The sequence below is a fragment of the Hemibagrus wyckioides genome, linkage group LG09 (assembly GCF_019097595.1).
Source record: "Hemibagrus wyckioides isolate EC202008001 linkage group LG09, SWU_Hwy_1.0, whole genome shotgun sequence".
Classification (NCBI taxonomy): domain Eukaryota; kingdom Metazoa; phylum Chordata; class Actinopteri; order Siluriformes; family Bagridae; genus Hemibagrus; species Hemibagrus wyckioides.
In genome coordinates this window covers 7,776,332-7,790,208 of record NC_080718.1, presented here as the reverse complement: position 1 = coordinate 7,790,208, position 13,877 = coordinate 7,776,332, and the positions used below count along the sequence as shown (strand labels likewise).

At 40.0% G+C, this 13,877-nt stretch overlaps 1 protein-coding gene across 1 annotated transcript in view; it reads right to left on the bottom strand.

Moving 5' to 3' along the window:
* ush2a (Usher syndrome 2A (autosomal recessive, mild)) overlaps positions 1-5,175 on the bottom strand; it is a 214,114-nt gene extending 208,939 nt beyond the window's left edge. The window contains exons 1-3 of the mRNA XM_058398879.1: positions 5,020-5,175; positions 2,572-3,226; positions 628-793 (exon numbers count right to left, since the gene is read on the bottom strand). Coding sequence (XP_058254862.1) covers positions 628-793; positions 2,572-3,047 — 642 coding nt within the window. The 5' untranslated portion in view covers positions 3,048-3,226; positions 5,020-5,175. The remainder of the gene's footprint in view (positions 1-627; positions 794-2,571; positions 3,227-5,019) is intronic.
* Between the last annotated feature and the right edge of the window lie 8,702 nt (positions 5,176-13,877).

The following is a 13,877-nucleotide window of genomic DNA, read 5'->3' as shown; positions in this document are numbered from 1 at the left end:
ATTGCATCAGAATAAAATCAAAAGGAAATTACCTTCACGCAAAACAAAAAAGGTATCGTGAGACGCTGGCATGCTGCAAATTTTTTTTTACATGACTGTTTATAACAAAGTCCTGTTGTGAACTTGGTTATAAAGTGTTCTGTCGGGTTGAGGTATTATTTATGCAGGGAAGGGCGTGAAAGAAGGCTGCACTCTCGTTCCCTGCCCTCTGTGCCCCCGCAGCTGTGAGAAAACAGATGTTTACCCCTGTAATTAACGCCTTCCGTTCATGCATCTTATCCGGGTTGGAAATCTGTTGTGACACGGGTTCAGCGTGAACCTGCTGCGGCTTTTCTGATGCGATATTAATATCAATATCTTCTGCCGGGCTAATTACCGAGAATATAGATGGACAAGGATTAGTGCCCGCCACAGCCGCCTTGTAGATGAGGTCCAATCGAGCAGATTATAGCGTTTGATAGCTTTTGGGCCGGTGCCAAAAACACGATTCCTCAGCTCTGCCACAAACAGTGTGATGTACCTCAGTATATGGTGGCGAGGTCAGAAATTTGTCATCGCTCCCTTGGAGAAGGTGCGTGACCTGGCAACCGGTCTGTGAAAACAGCACAGTGGAAGCATTCATCCTACCTGTAAGGCCACATGTGTCCACTGGCCTTCTGGGAGTTGGCCTGCAGTGCTTATGGTTATGGAGAAGTTTTGGCCAGTCTGAACACCATAGTGGAACTGGACGTCTGTTTCTGAAACCGTCAGCAGGAACACCAGCCGGTCCGTGCTCCTCTTCTCGAACACGGTCCTGTCCAGGGAAAAGAAAATCATGGTTCCGAATCCCTGTGTTGTAGATACTTTATTTTAACAAACCTGCCTTTCGAAGGGTGTGATAAATATCTGCTTACAAAGGTCATACATGCTCATTAATACACAAAATATTTATTTTACTTTTATTTTATTACATTTTGAGGCAAATTAACTGAACCATGAACAACTTTCAAAATAATTTGCTTTATAATACGTAAATTTTACACGCCTATGGAATTATACAAAGCATTCAGACCTAAATCCTAGCTCTCAGCTTCCTGTCTAATGCACTGTTTGTTCCAAAATGCCAAATTCAACACCCATCATCATTTTACCCTTGATGGAGCAACCTGATGATAACAATAAGTACAAATCGAGACAGTCTGATGGAGAACAAATGTGATACGGCAACCAACGGCCCACAGCAGATGCTTTGTTCCGTACCTGACATAAAGATGTTGCACTGGACATGAGTAAACAATCATTAGAGCTTTGAAGCTGTTACAATCCTATAGTAGCATTTTACTAGGAAATGCCTTTGCGTCTAAAACGGGCATGGTGCTGACGTTTATGCACCTTGTATCAATCCATTTGCCTTTTCTTGTTACTTGAAAACCTCCTCATTTACTGTCAAATGAAATCCTATTACTAGCATTTTACGGGAGAAACAGGAGGGTTTACGAACACGGGCCACCGCATCCAATAAATCATAACGTAACGTATTTGCGTTGGAGTTGGGTCTGGCCCTCGAGTGCCAGCCACCTCACCTGCAAGCCGCACTTTCCTGCATGCTCTACTTGCAATTAGGCCGTGCTTCTCCGCTGGGGAAATGCCAGCACTTTAGCATTCACTAAGGCGAGTGTTTCTGAAGCGAGTCGCCGTGCTGCATATTTTTATGTCATGTTACTGCGGAGAGTGCTCCAGTTGATATTAAACAGAGTCCCATTAATTCACTAAGAGAAGAATTAATCAACATGTACGCTTGTTGTCACAGCCGCTGCCACTTCAGGGTGAGAATTCGAGGCTCTCTCTCGCACCAGTTGAACCGACTCAATTATTTATTTTTTCGATACCGTGCGCCTGTGACTTGTCTCCCTTTTCATCCTCTACACTTGATCTAAAATGTCCAAGCAGTAGTTCTTCATGAGTCTCTCTCTCTCTGTCCTTTCATCCTATCACTCACTTTCAACTATATCATTTTCTAGGCCGTGAAAAAAACAAAGTGGCCTTTGAGATGATACTCCTTTCCCCCCCTTGCCAGAGCTCAGAAAACACTGCAGCAATTTCGTTTCATTGATCTAAAACTGGCCACAGCTGGTCTTGTTTGGGCAGCGTAGGGGGGGAAATGAGGAGCTTTTTCCCTCCCAACATGACAAGACGGCATATTACAAATTAAATTCAAACCAACTCCACACAGAGTGACTTATAAGCACCAGCATGTGGTCTATTGTGTTCAGGTGCACATATAATATAGTTGCACAACCTTGGGGTATTTGCTGATATTTTCAGGTTTATCCGTTTCTTGTTTTTGGCACACAGGAAAGAACATGAGGGAGGTGGGGAAAAAAAGGCTATTCTGTTGGCAAAACAAATGACTAAGCTTCTACGGATTTGGTTCAAATTCAAAATGTCTCTTAACATCCGAATCTAAGTAAGTCAGTGGAGAGAAACTGATCTGAACTATTAGCTAAGATATTAGTTCTAAAGTGACAGCAAATGCCTTGTGTTGAACATCTTAGGTGCTTAAGTGAAAGTTCTAGCAACGGGTCTACTTACATTACAGAGGCTTCTTCAAGTTTCAGCCAAACTGTTATGGTAAATGATCCTTCTTGTCCCAGGTTTGGAGCAGAGTGAGAAGCCAAGCAGGCACTCTGGTTTCGAAACATGAAGCTAACAGATCCAGTCTCTGAGCCCGGGCGCAAATCCTGGCTCTCACCTGTCAGGCATGTGTCCACCTGCCAGTCAAGGAGGTCAGTGTGGCGTGGTGGGGATGAGCGATACGGGCACTCCTGGATGCAAAACTGCTGGGAACAGGTGAGGAGGTCATCCTGAGTGTGGGCAGCCTGGCAGAAGGTGCTGCGCTCTGGAAAACCACAAGTCGCCTCACTTGGTGCCGCACTAACAGATTTGTAGGCTGCGATATTCTCCAGCCTGGGAAAAGAGCCCTGAGCTGCCACGGGGCTGAGGGCGACGATAGCACAGAGGGTGTAAAGGAATAACATTGTCCCTTTGTGCCTAAAGAACCAAACCATGCTTGACTGCAAAAAGGGCCTCAGTGTTAAATAAATAATGAACGATCATGCTTGAAATAACATTTTCTTCCTTTTTTCCTGTGAGAAATGTAAGGTAGCTTAATTGTGATGTCAAAAAGGAGGCCAAAGCCCTCACATGATGGCTAGGATTTGAGCCTGCTTCAGTCTCTCCGGAAGACCTATAGAACAAAACAGAGAAATTAGATGAGAAACCTTTCTAAACAGGCCATCACATTTCAGAAAATAGGCCCAGGCTCCATATAAACAGTGTTACAAATACAGCAGATGATATGATTCAGTGATTTACTCAAGCAATGTGCTGTACAGGTGGTCAATATGTCTGACAACATAACTTGTTTTTAAATGTGTCTACCTTAAATAAAATGTGTACAACTGTTCGTGCCATATACTTTCTACAGTATTTTTTTTTTTTTTTTGTAATTTATGGTGGTTCATTTTAGTTAGCCTGCTAACTAGCGTCACCATTAGCAGGGGCGTTCTCATTGTCTTTGTGATATCTTTTAATATTTTATATAATAGATATGTTTATCTATAGATCAGTAGATAGTCACACCCTCTCGTGAACTCATATTTACGCTCGATCGTGCAATTGCCACACCCTCCCGTGCCATGAGACCTGCGAACTCATCTTTGCGTGCGTTCAAGCTTTGCGCATGCGCACATGCAGCAACGAGGCCTGACGTTTCGTTATCCATCATAAACCAAGCATCTTCATTATCATCAAAATATTAAAGGAAAAAGAACGGGCAGCATTTCAGAGACAACTTAATGAAAGAAATTATATTCAGGCTTCAGTCTGTCGGCGAAATCCGACAAAAGTTTTTTTTTTTGTTTTTTTTTTGCAAATACTGCAAAGTCATAATTTCTACAAAGAGGTCAGATTTTAATACAATACAGATTTAAACATTCACTGACCACCAAGCACACTCAAGCAAGGTCGTTATCTGACCATAGTCAAGTGGCATAGGCTCGTTTATATCTACATCTGTCTGGTGATGAAACCCTTCATCCATTTAGTTTGCGTAACTTGGATCAATCATTATTGTTGGCCACTTAGCAAATGGATGTAAAGCTCGTTTTAAAGATGCAGCTGCCATGAAATTACAGAGGACCCCGTGGCAAAACCTGTTGGAATTACAATCTTCCAAATGACATCATATGAGGAGAAAGAAGATCCCACTGAAGATATTTCTGTTCTGTTTTAGTTAAGGTAAGTATGCATTTAGTGTTTACTATATACAGCTGTGGTGCGTTAGTAGTGAAAAATATTATGCACATATGTAGACCTGTAAAAAGTGTGTTTTCTTATTTTGTGACTTTGAGGGTGGTTCTGGAGAGTTTTTTAGAGGGATTAGTTTGGCAACACTGGTCATGACATCACTTTCCAGCGCACTCGGACATTCAACTTCTTGAAACCTAATTAACAAACTTAATAAACATAAATCTTTTCCTTATAATTATTTCTAAGTGTGTATATTGATGATGTGGGTGTGGCTATTAAATAACTGACAAAATAACTCTTTTCAAACTGTTTTTTTTTCAACCACTTTATACACTTCTTCTGAGACAACGACCTTTTCCCTACATATTTTTCTACATTATGTTTACTAGAATTGAAAAGAAAAATGATTGACTATTAAGAGGCCCAAGCGTCCAGGATGTTTCAGCACGAGCTCAATATGACCAGAGCTATTTATTTAACAACTCATTCTCTGATTATACATCTTCAAGACACGCAAGCACAAAAAGAAGTTATTTTAGTGAACCAAAACAAGCCAGGGAAATTCACGCGCTGCAGCACTTCATCTCTGCCTCCCTCGAGGTTTCCATCCAGACTAAAGGCTTTACAAACTTACATATATGTTAATCATTTCAGAATAATTAACATAAGCTGAACTAAAAACAGAAAGACAAAAACAACAACACCAAGAAAAATAAGATTCCTACCTACCTTGTTGCACGCGCCGAACACACACATTTCGTGACTAAGCGCAAAAGCAGATTATAATAAGTTTGCCATCTGTTGCGCCTCGAAGAGCTCGAGCGTCCGTGGATTTGCACGTGCGGGAAAACTACACGCAGAGTCTACCTTCACTTCAACCAGCTAGAAAGCACCTGTTGATGTCCAGTAGCGGTGCTGTCTCCCCCCTCCGTGGCTGATATGACAGCAGCGCATGATGAGCCCACCCCCCTTCTGTCCACGCGTTGGTCTCGTCCCTCTCAGCTCGAGGACGCCGCTGCACGTAGCCAAGCAACCAGCGGCCGGACACAGTGCGACATTCAGGTGCTGGACTGAGGGGGACGAGGGACGAGGACAAAAGGATTAAAAGGAGGGAGGCGGATAGAATTTATACACCACGAGAGAGTGTCTAACAAAGAGGATTATAGTTAATAAAGTAATAAACGACTTGGAGTGGCGATCCCAAACTGGAACAGAAACTATTAAAACAGATGTAAACATCAAGCACGATGCAATACGATTTCTATTCTCAATAATCAACGATTCGATATTTGACGATACCATTGATACAATACTACACAATATTTTCTTTTTGTTTCATGAGCTGCTTCTATGTTTGATGATGCCACTGAATCTGTTAAAATATGATCCAGTATAGTATATACATACATACATACATACATACACACATATATGTATAAGTTTAAATTAAAGTTAGTATTTTATCCCTATTTTATCTCTAATGAGCACGCCTACTATACAAAATGATTTAGCTTTAAGGCGAATCAATATTTGATGATTATATTACTGAGTCTGCTCTGATATAATACTATACCATATGATTTTGTTGCATAAGAGTCTTATATGTTTGAAATCTGCTTTGATATGATACTATACAATACTATAAAATATGGTTCAAATTCATAAGGTGATTCGATATTTGATAATCCCACTGAATCTGTTACAGTATGATTTGATTTAAAAGCCTTTAATCGATATGTGGATAACTTTCTTTCGGATAAGCCAACTGTTTATTTGCACAGAGAAGGAATATTTTAAGTGTTTTAACTATCACCTTCCTAGGTTTAAAAATATGAATTATATTTTACACACCAGTTGCTGTTCCTATTTCAATAATACTCCATTTGTAATCAATTATAATTAATAATAATCTATTTTTCATTGCCACATGGATTCATTCTGTACATTTAAATCAATGCAAAATCATCCAGTCTGGGACGGTGGAAGCTGTTTTACGCCAGGGAATTTTAAGCATTGTACATGTAATATCATACCTGAATAATAGTCAAATAATCTTTTTAACAGAGATTGTATTGATGGTGACAATATTATATTATAGCCACACAGTACTGTTCGCAAAACAGAAGGTTGATTCATCTTCTGTAACAGCACAGGTCTGAATATTTTCAACTGTGATATAAATTCTAGTTTTATATTGCATTTACAGTTATGGAATTTTGGCAAATGCACTTATCCAGAGCTACATTTATGCACATCCCATGTCCTTGTATCCAATAATTACTCTCTTAGAAACTACTACAAAGCATTTCACCATTGTAGCTACCTGCTGACATCCAGCATAATCCATCCAGCTGCCAAAGCTCAGACTGAGCTGGTCTAGCTGGAAGACCATTTTTGACAGCTGGTAAGTTTCTGAATTATACAGTAGCTACTAATATGTAAGTGAGAAGTTGTTTCAAAGGCAAACATTTATTGACCAATCACTCAAGTAAATATGAATCTGGGAAAGCTGGTATACCAGCTTGAGTAGCTTAGTCTGTCTTGTGGCACCTGATATCTGATCAACCCAAGCTGGATTTTTTCAGCAAGATATTTGGAATGTGATTGGAATAGTCATTTTGATTCACTAAGACTCAAACTAACTGACCTGAAGCTGAGGACACTCTTGCGACACACATCTGACAAAGTTTATGTGAGAACAATAAAAAAGAATAAAAAAATAAGGATTTTAAAAATCACAGAGGGAGTGACAGTTCTGTGGATGGAAAAACCTGATTGATAATAGAGGTCAAAGGAAAATGAAAAGATTAGTTCAAGCTACCAGTTGTTGTTGTTCTTTCAGCTGCTCCCTGTTTGGGGTCACCACAGTGGATCATTTGGGCCACACGTTTCAACTTGGCACAGGTTTTACACCAGATGCCCTTCCTGACACCACTCACTCATTTAATCCAGGCTTTGGGACTAGCACTGAGAGATAACTCTGCAATGGCTGGGTTAGCACCCTGCCCGGGAATCGATCCCAGGCCGCGGCAATGAGAGCACGGGATCCTGCCACTGGACCACCAGGAGTTGGTTCAAACTACCCTGAAAATCAATATACAAAACCTCAAACACTGAGCTATCGTGAACACAGACTCACCCAAACTAGACAACTGAATGCTAGAAAGAAAATCACCTGGTCTAATTCCAGTCTTCAACTGTCCAGTTGAGGTGAGTCTGTGACCATGATAGCCTTAGATTCTTGTTCTTGGCTGTTAGAGGTGGAACCTGATCTGGTCAGGTGTTGTAGCTAGAGTGATAATATGAGTTATTGTAGATTTCCTGTCAGCACTTTTCTCTTTATGTTTATCCCAAAATTATAGCCAGCATTACTTTTAGACATTATATTACATTATGAAAAGATGGGGTTGTTGTACAGCTTGACAATCAGGATGAGGAAAAGAAGAAAAGTGAATTTGTTTGCTATGTTAAACAGCAGCAGCTGCCATAAACATCATTTTTAGTTTATTTTCACAGTGCATTTACACCGAATTGTCCTCCTCAAAAGCAATATTTTGGTCTGACTATTACTAAATGTTTTAATGATGTCTAAAATGTATATGCAGGTAAACATGCTTACTCAATCCTCAAGAAAATCCATAAATATGTCTTCTTCTTCTTCTTTCGGCTTTTCCCTTTAGGGGTCGCCATAGCGAATCGTCTCTCTCCACCCATCCCTATCTTCTGCATCCTCAACACTTACACTCACTAGCTTCATATGCTCATTTATAACATTCATATACCTCCTCTTTGGCCTTCCTCTTTTCCTCCTGCCTGGCAGCTCCATGTCCAACATTCTCCTACCAATATAGTCACTCTCCCTCCTCTGAACATGTCCAAACCTTCTTAATCTGGCCTCCCTAACTTTGTCCCCCAAACGTCCAACATGAGCTGTCCCTCTGATGTACTCGTTCCTAAAATCCATAAATATGTAAAAAAACAAACAAAAAAAAACCACTCAAGTTAATAGGTTATCTTCACATTGAAAAAGCATCTGAAATTTACCAGTGTTAACTTCATAGACCACATAATGCAATTTTCAGTTATAGCTGCAGTAGACAGTATAGTTAAATAGTTAAATAATTTATGAATGCTCATTAAAATATTTGTTTATGATTTGGCTTATGAGGTTAGTTACCTCAGCTCAATGAATTTGAAATTCATCTCCCAAGATTCACCGTGTCCCAGAAACAAGGCTACACTGGACTTTCCCCAGATTGCACAATCACTTTCTGTGCACTAAATTACTGATCACCTTCACTCACACTTCTACATATTTAGATTGTGATGCCTCATTAAAATTGCCTCATTTGCAACTTAAGGTTAAGTTGTCTTTATTTGTCCCATCTTTGGGAGTTGGGGTCAGAGCACAGGGTCAGCCATGATGCAGTGCCACTGGAGCAGGGTGGGTTGGGGGCCTTGCTTAAGGGCCCAACAGTGGCAGCCTTGCGTTGTTGTGGCTTGAACCCGGATCTTCTGGTCAACCACACAGAGCCTTAACCACTTATGCTACCACTGCCCACATCTGGGGTCAACCTTTTGAAGTTTTCTTCCTAATATTGTCTTGGGGAGTTTTTTTATACCACAATCACCTTTGACTTGCTCATTAGGGGTACATTTAACATTTTAAATATACTTTTATATTCCTTTTTTGCAACAATGTTCAATGTCAAAAGTGCTATACAAATAAAATGTAATCTATTCTGTCTCAGTCCCTCTACTGTGACACAGAGCCCTGAGAATACAGAATCAAGGAAGTTGGAAGCCTTGCCATCAATTTGGTTGCAGTGATGGTGCTTCAGTTATCTTTAATTTTTTATTCTTATTTTGTGTGTGTGTGTGTGTGTGTGAGTGTAGGTTTTTTGGTGTGTTGAATATCCCAACTAATGGATTGTACGGGTCTCTAAAGCTTTGACCAGTCCCACCCAATCTTACAGTTAATCTTGATTTATCTGTTTGTGTGTCTGGTCATTTCCTGCATCTGCAGAGAACCTCATTACCCAGAATGAACCATGGTCTACAAACATGGCTGCCCTGGGACTACACTTTCCAGCACACAAGCCCTCATTATGGTCACAATCACCGAACTTTTAATCACACACAGACCTGTTTGTAATCTCACATACACCCACATACCCTTTAAGAAGAGACTCTCACACTTAAAGTAAAGCTCAGAGTCATTATACTGTAAGTGAACTTATCAAGCCTTTTGAACTGATTGTTTATGTAAATAACATTCTCTTGATTTGCAGTCAATAAGACCCAGATCATGCTAGCTACAAGTTTTGCCTTTGCTACTTTTTGTCAGAAGGATATTCGCACACAGATCGTCAACAGATAATTAAAATAGTAAGATGAAATTTGAGAAACAACAAGAAAATCTAAAAGCTACCTTTTATTCAAGAGAGCCTTATCTGTGAATTATATTCGAACTACTGCTATACTACTTTAGTGAACAGAGACAGTCTAGTCTAACCTCTTTTTAATGAAGTGCTCCTAATAACCTAAAGCAGCTTACTGCACTAGCCTAATAATCAATAAACTACAGCAAGGCCACAGCCAAAGAGAAGATTCCACTGGAAAAATGTCAGGGCTGGAGTAACTGCATGCCTTCCCTCTTCTGCTGGTGTTTAAAACACACATCAGCACTGTTCTTGTGCTTAGAGGAATCAATACCAAGTGCCCAGGTTTAGGTGATGGAGGACAGAGGTATTATGTACTAGTTTTTCAAATTTAAACACATAATGTTGGGCAAAAACATGTGCCTGAACCTTATGAACTAATAGCACTTCTTGTTTGTTTCCTTGCTTCCTTTAAGGAAAAAAAAATCAGGTTTCATTCAAGTAGCATTGATTTTGCCTTAAGTCTTAAAATCTCCCCTGCCCCTAAATGCCAAGTGTGTTTGGAATGAAGACTGTTATTAGAATTAGAGTTATCTTAGCTTTAGTCCACAGAGATAGCATGCAAATGAGGGCCATTTCTATCCTTCACATTCCAGCCGCTCCAGAGACGAACTCTGGCTGTTTAACCCGCTCACGTGGACCGGACACCTCTGCTAATTAATGAAGCCTGCATTCTACAAACAGCACATTTCTTCCCAGTCCACCTCCCTGCAATGAGCTTCATTATTTACACCCCAAACATCAACCTGAAATGCCATTTTGTTCAACAAAGATGGATATAGAGACAAGCATACAGACTTGCATGAAATTCCTGGCTTACAAAGAACAGGTTTTAAGCAAATCCTTGGCAGAATGACAGCAGGTAACTTCAGATGTGTAATCACTGATGGTTGTAAATATGACGATTTGAAGAGATTATGGTTATGTTTTGTGGAGTTTCACCTAGAGGTGTGAGCTTGACTGTTATTTAATCTATTTAAACCCACTCCAACAGAAGCTTTGGCCAATCCCTCCCAATCCTGCAGTTCATTTTAATTTTATCTGTCTGTGTGCCAACTTCATTTTCCAGAATGCACCATGGCCTACAAATATGACTGTCCTGGACTACACAACCTCTTGTTGCTCTTGTTTGCATCCATTTCAACCTACCTTTTCTGACACTGTGATATTTGAACATCTAAAATAAATTAGCTGCTCTGATCAATGTAAAGCAGTTACTGAAGATGAATGAATGGCTGCAGTAAATATAATCTAAAGCAAAATCAACCTATACATTCTCATGTTGATGAATATGACCTTTCTTTGTTCTACAAACTTCATACCACCCACTCCTGACACTTTCTGGCCCAATGCACACTACTCTGAATGGTGTGTGTTGTATTCAATGTCTAATCACACTGGATCTGTTTTTTTTTTTGTTGTTTGTTTTTTTTTGAATAAATGCATATGTTGGTTTTCTCAAAACGTCCCTTTCTGACCTCTAAGATCTCTCTGACTCAACTAGCTGCCTTCAGCTGAATAATTTACATAAATGCGTGTTTGAATAACCTGCCAAAGACAATCTGCTACAGATGGATTATGTTTTAAAAACTAGTCACTGATCTGAAAAGTTTTTTTTTCATAGTCTACATTCACGCAGATTTTCGCAGATTTTCTGAGTGAAATACTTGTGAAATCCACCAGCTGATGATCCCTGCCTTCAGGTTACAGAAAATGTTCCATTGTTTCAAGCATCTCCTTCCTAAAACCATGCAAGTAATATCTGGTTTTATGACAAAATATATCTTGATTCTGTCTCTATAAACTGCTATTGAACATTATTCTGCTGTGCAGCACTATGGATGGAGTCCTTAGGGTCACAGTGAGAAATCCCTCGCCTGCTGATGATACATCCCATCATATTAACCTCCTTGCCCTGCCAGAGTTAGTAAAACCTACAACAGTGCACTAAAGCTAGAGCTAAAGTCAGAATTTCATCACCAGTCAGCATTTTTACAAACCAAACAGTTTTTTTCTGATTTGGCTTCCTAGATAGTCCCAATTTCAACCTGACTGTACAAAGGAATTTCCACTTTATTGATTCACATATGATTGATGGTTCAGCTGCCCTTGTTATCTCGGTAGGGTAGTGACTTAACATCTTTCCAGTTTACAGACTACCAAGAGCAGTCACTTACTCACATTCTGCTGATTTTTTTCTGGTCACTAAAAGGTGCAATAGTTCAAAATGGGAATTTATGGTAAAGCCTGCATGTTCTTTTCTCCTGTGGCCAAAGAGGTAGATAGTTAGAATCACAATGCCAATAAAACAAAATAGATTTGCCCTTATTAAAGCCATAACATTGGAAAACAGAACTGGGTCCACCTTGTGCACCCTGGTCCACTCCTTTGTTTGGGCACTAAGTTGAATTCGCAAGCTGCCCACCAGTGAATTACCAAATGCTGTTGTAGAATGTTTCATGGCCATCGTGAAGTGACTAGATCAAAACGAGATGAGGCATGGTTCAAACCAGTGGATGTTTACAGTGGTGTGGTGTATCCTTACTGTATGTTTCCTTGCATATTTCTATTGCCGCAAGCACTGGTGCTACTTGCTAGGTGCTTGCCTGCTTCTTGGGGAAGGCAAGCCTCTTGGTATCAGATAGCCAATTATCTTGAGCCTATGAAAACTGCACTCAAATACCAATACCTCTATGGAGAAGTGGATCCAGTTTGCCTTCACCAGAGAACAGGCTATTTAGCACACATAACATATCCTCATGCACATCTCAAAGCTTGGTCTCACAGGAACACTTGCTAACACCAAAGCAAATTACAATTTATCAGCATAGATAGAGTGCTGGATTAGGTCATGATGACAATAATCAACACGATTTGAGCAGACCACTAGGTCTGATTTTGCAACAGTTTCCTTGGGTTTGTTGGAACTAACAGATTCTCAGTGATAGGACATCAGTCTGCAGCTGAACCCCAGGATCAGTCAACAGAGATGCATTCTCATCTCTGTGAAAGGGGAAACCTGAACTATTGATGATGTGAAATGTTTCACATAAAAGGGAGTGGTTCCTCATCAGAAAGAGACCATCACCACAGACACTTCCCTCACCACATAGGGAGCACAGGTTGTGTCAAGGAGACCCAGAGGTCATATACCCACAATGTGAGGTCAGAAATGATCAAGTGTTCAAGGCAGTATAGATGAACTTGCACCAAGATGTAGGGGAGTAAAAAAATATATATAACCAGGCACAGGTGAACCTCTTGGCTAACATCAGGTCCACACATTGACAAACATGGTTCACCAAAACAGTTCTCTCAGCCAAGACACACCTTGCAGTAAATAGTTTGTATTCCCACCTCTTTTGCTCGTTCTACCCAGGCTACACAGTTATCAATCCAGAGAGATCTACTCATGGCCCCAGACTGGCCCGTAAGACCCTGGTTCCCACTGTTGCTCTTACTATTAGTTGGCATGCCCTGGCAACTAGTTTCCCAAGCGGGGAACACAGATGACATAGATGTACAAAGATGTACAATCTTTTGAAACTGATGTATTCCATGACACTAATTCAAACTGATAGAATAAATTTTGCATTATCAAGTTCAGCATTGACAATTACATTGAGATGAAAAAATCAATAATAACAAATAATGCTAACTAATCAACAGAATCTGTACCCTGTACCTACAGTAGCTGACACAACTGCAGTGGCTAAGTGGCTAAAAACTATTTAGTGCATGCCACATTAAGGAGTCAATCTTTCACCATCTGTTATTTCATCATGCTTCTTTTTTTAAGCTTTTCATTTATCAACAGATACATGGGCGTGTAACGAATACATTCCTGAATCATGTATTACAGAACCTTGTAAATCTGGTGAGAATCTGTACATATCTAATGGCAGCAAGCTAGTCAATAAAATAAATACTAGATAAGCTAAACATTTTATTGCTACTGTTTGTGCTAGCAAACAGCAAATATTACTTTAATGGGAGTGTTTCCATGGTGTGAGTCTTGTCAGTCATCTTTAGTGCACAGAATGCAAAAACACATAGAAATCCAGTTCTAAGCACTTATAATTTACAGATACTACGTTCATCCAGATGAAAGTAATTAAGAATAAATTTAATGAGAGCAAACAATAG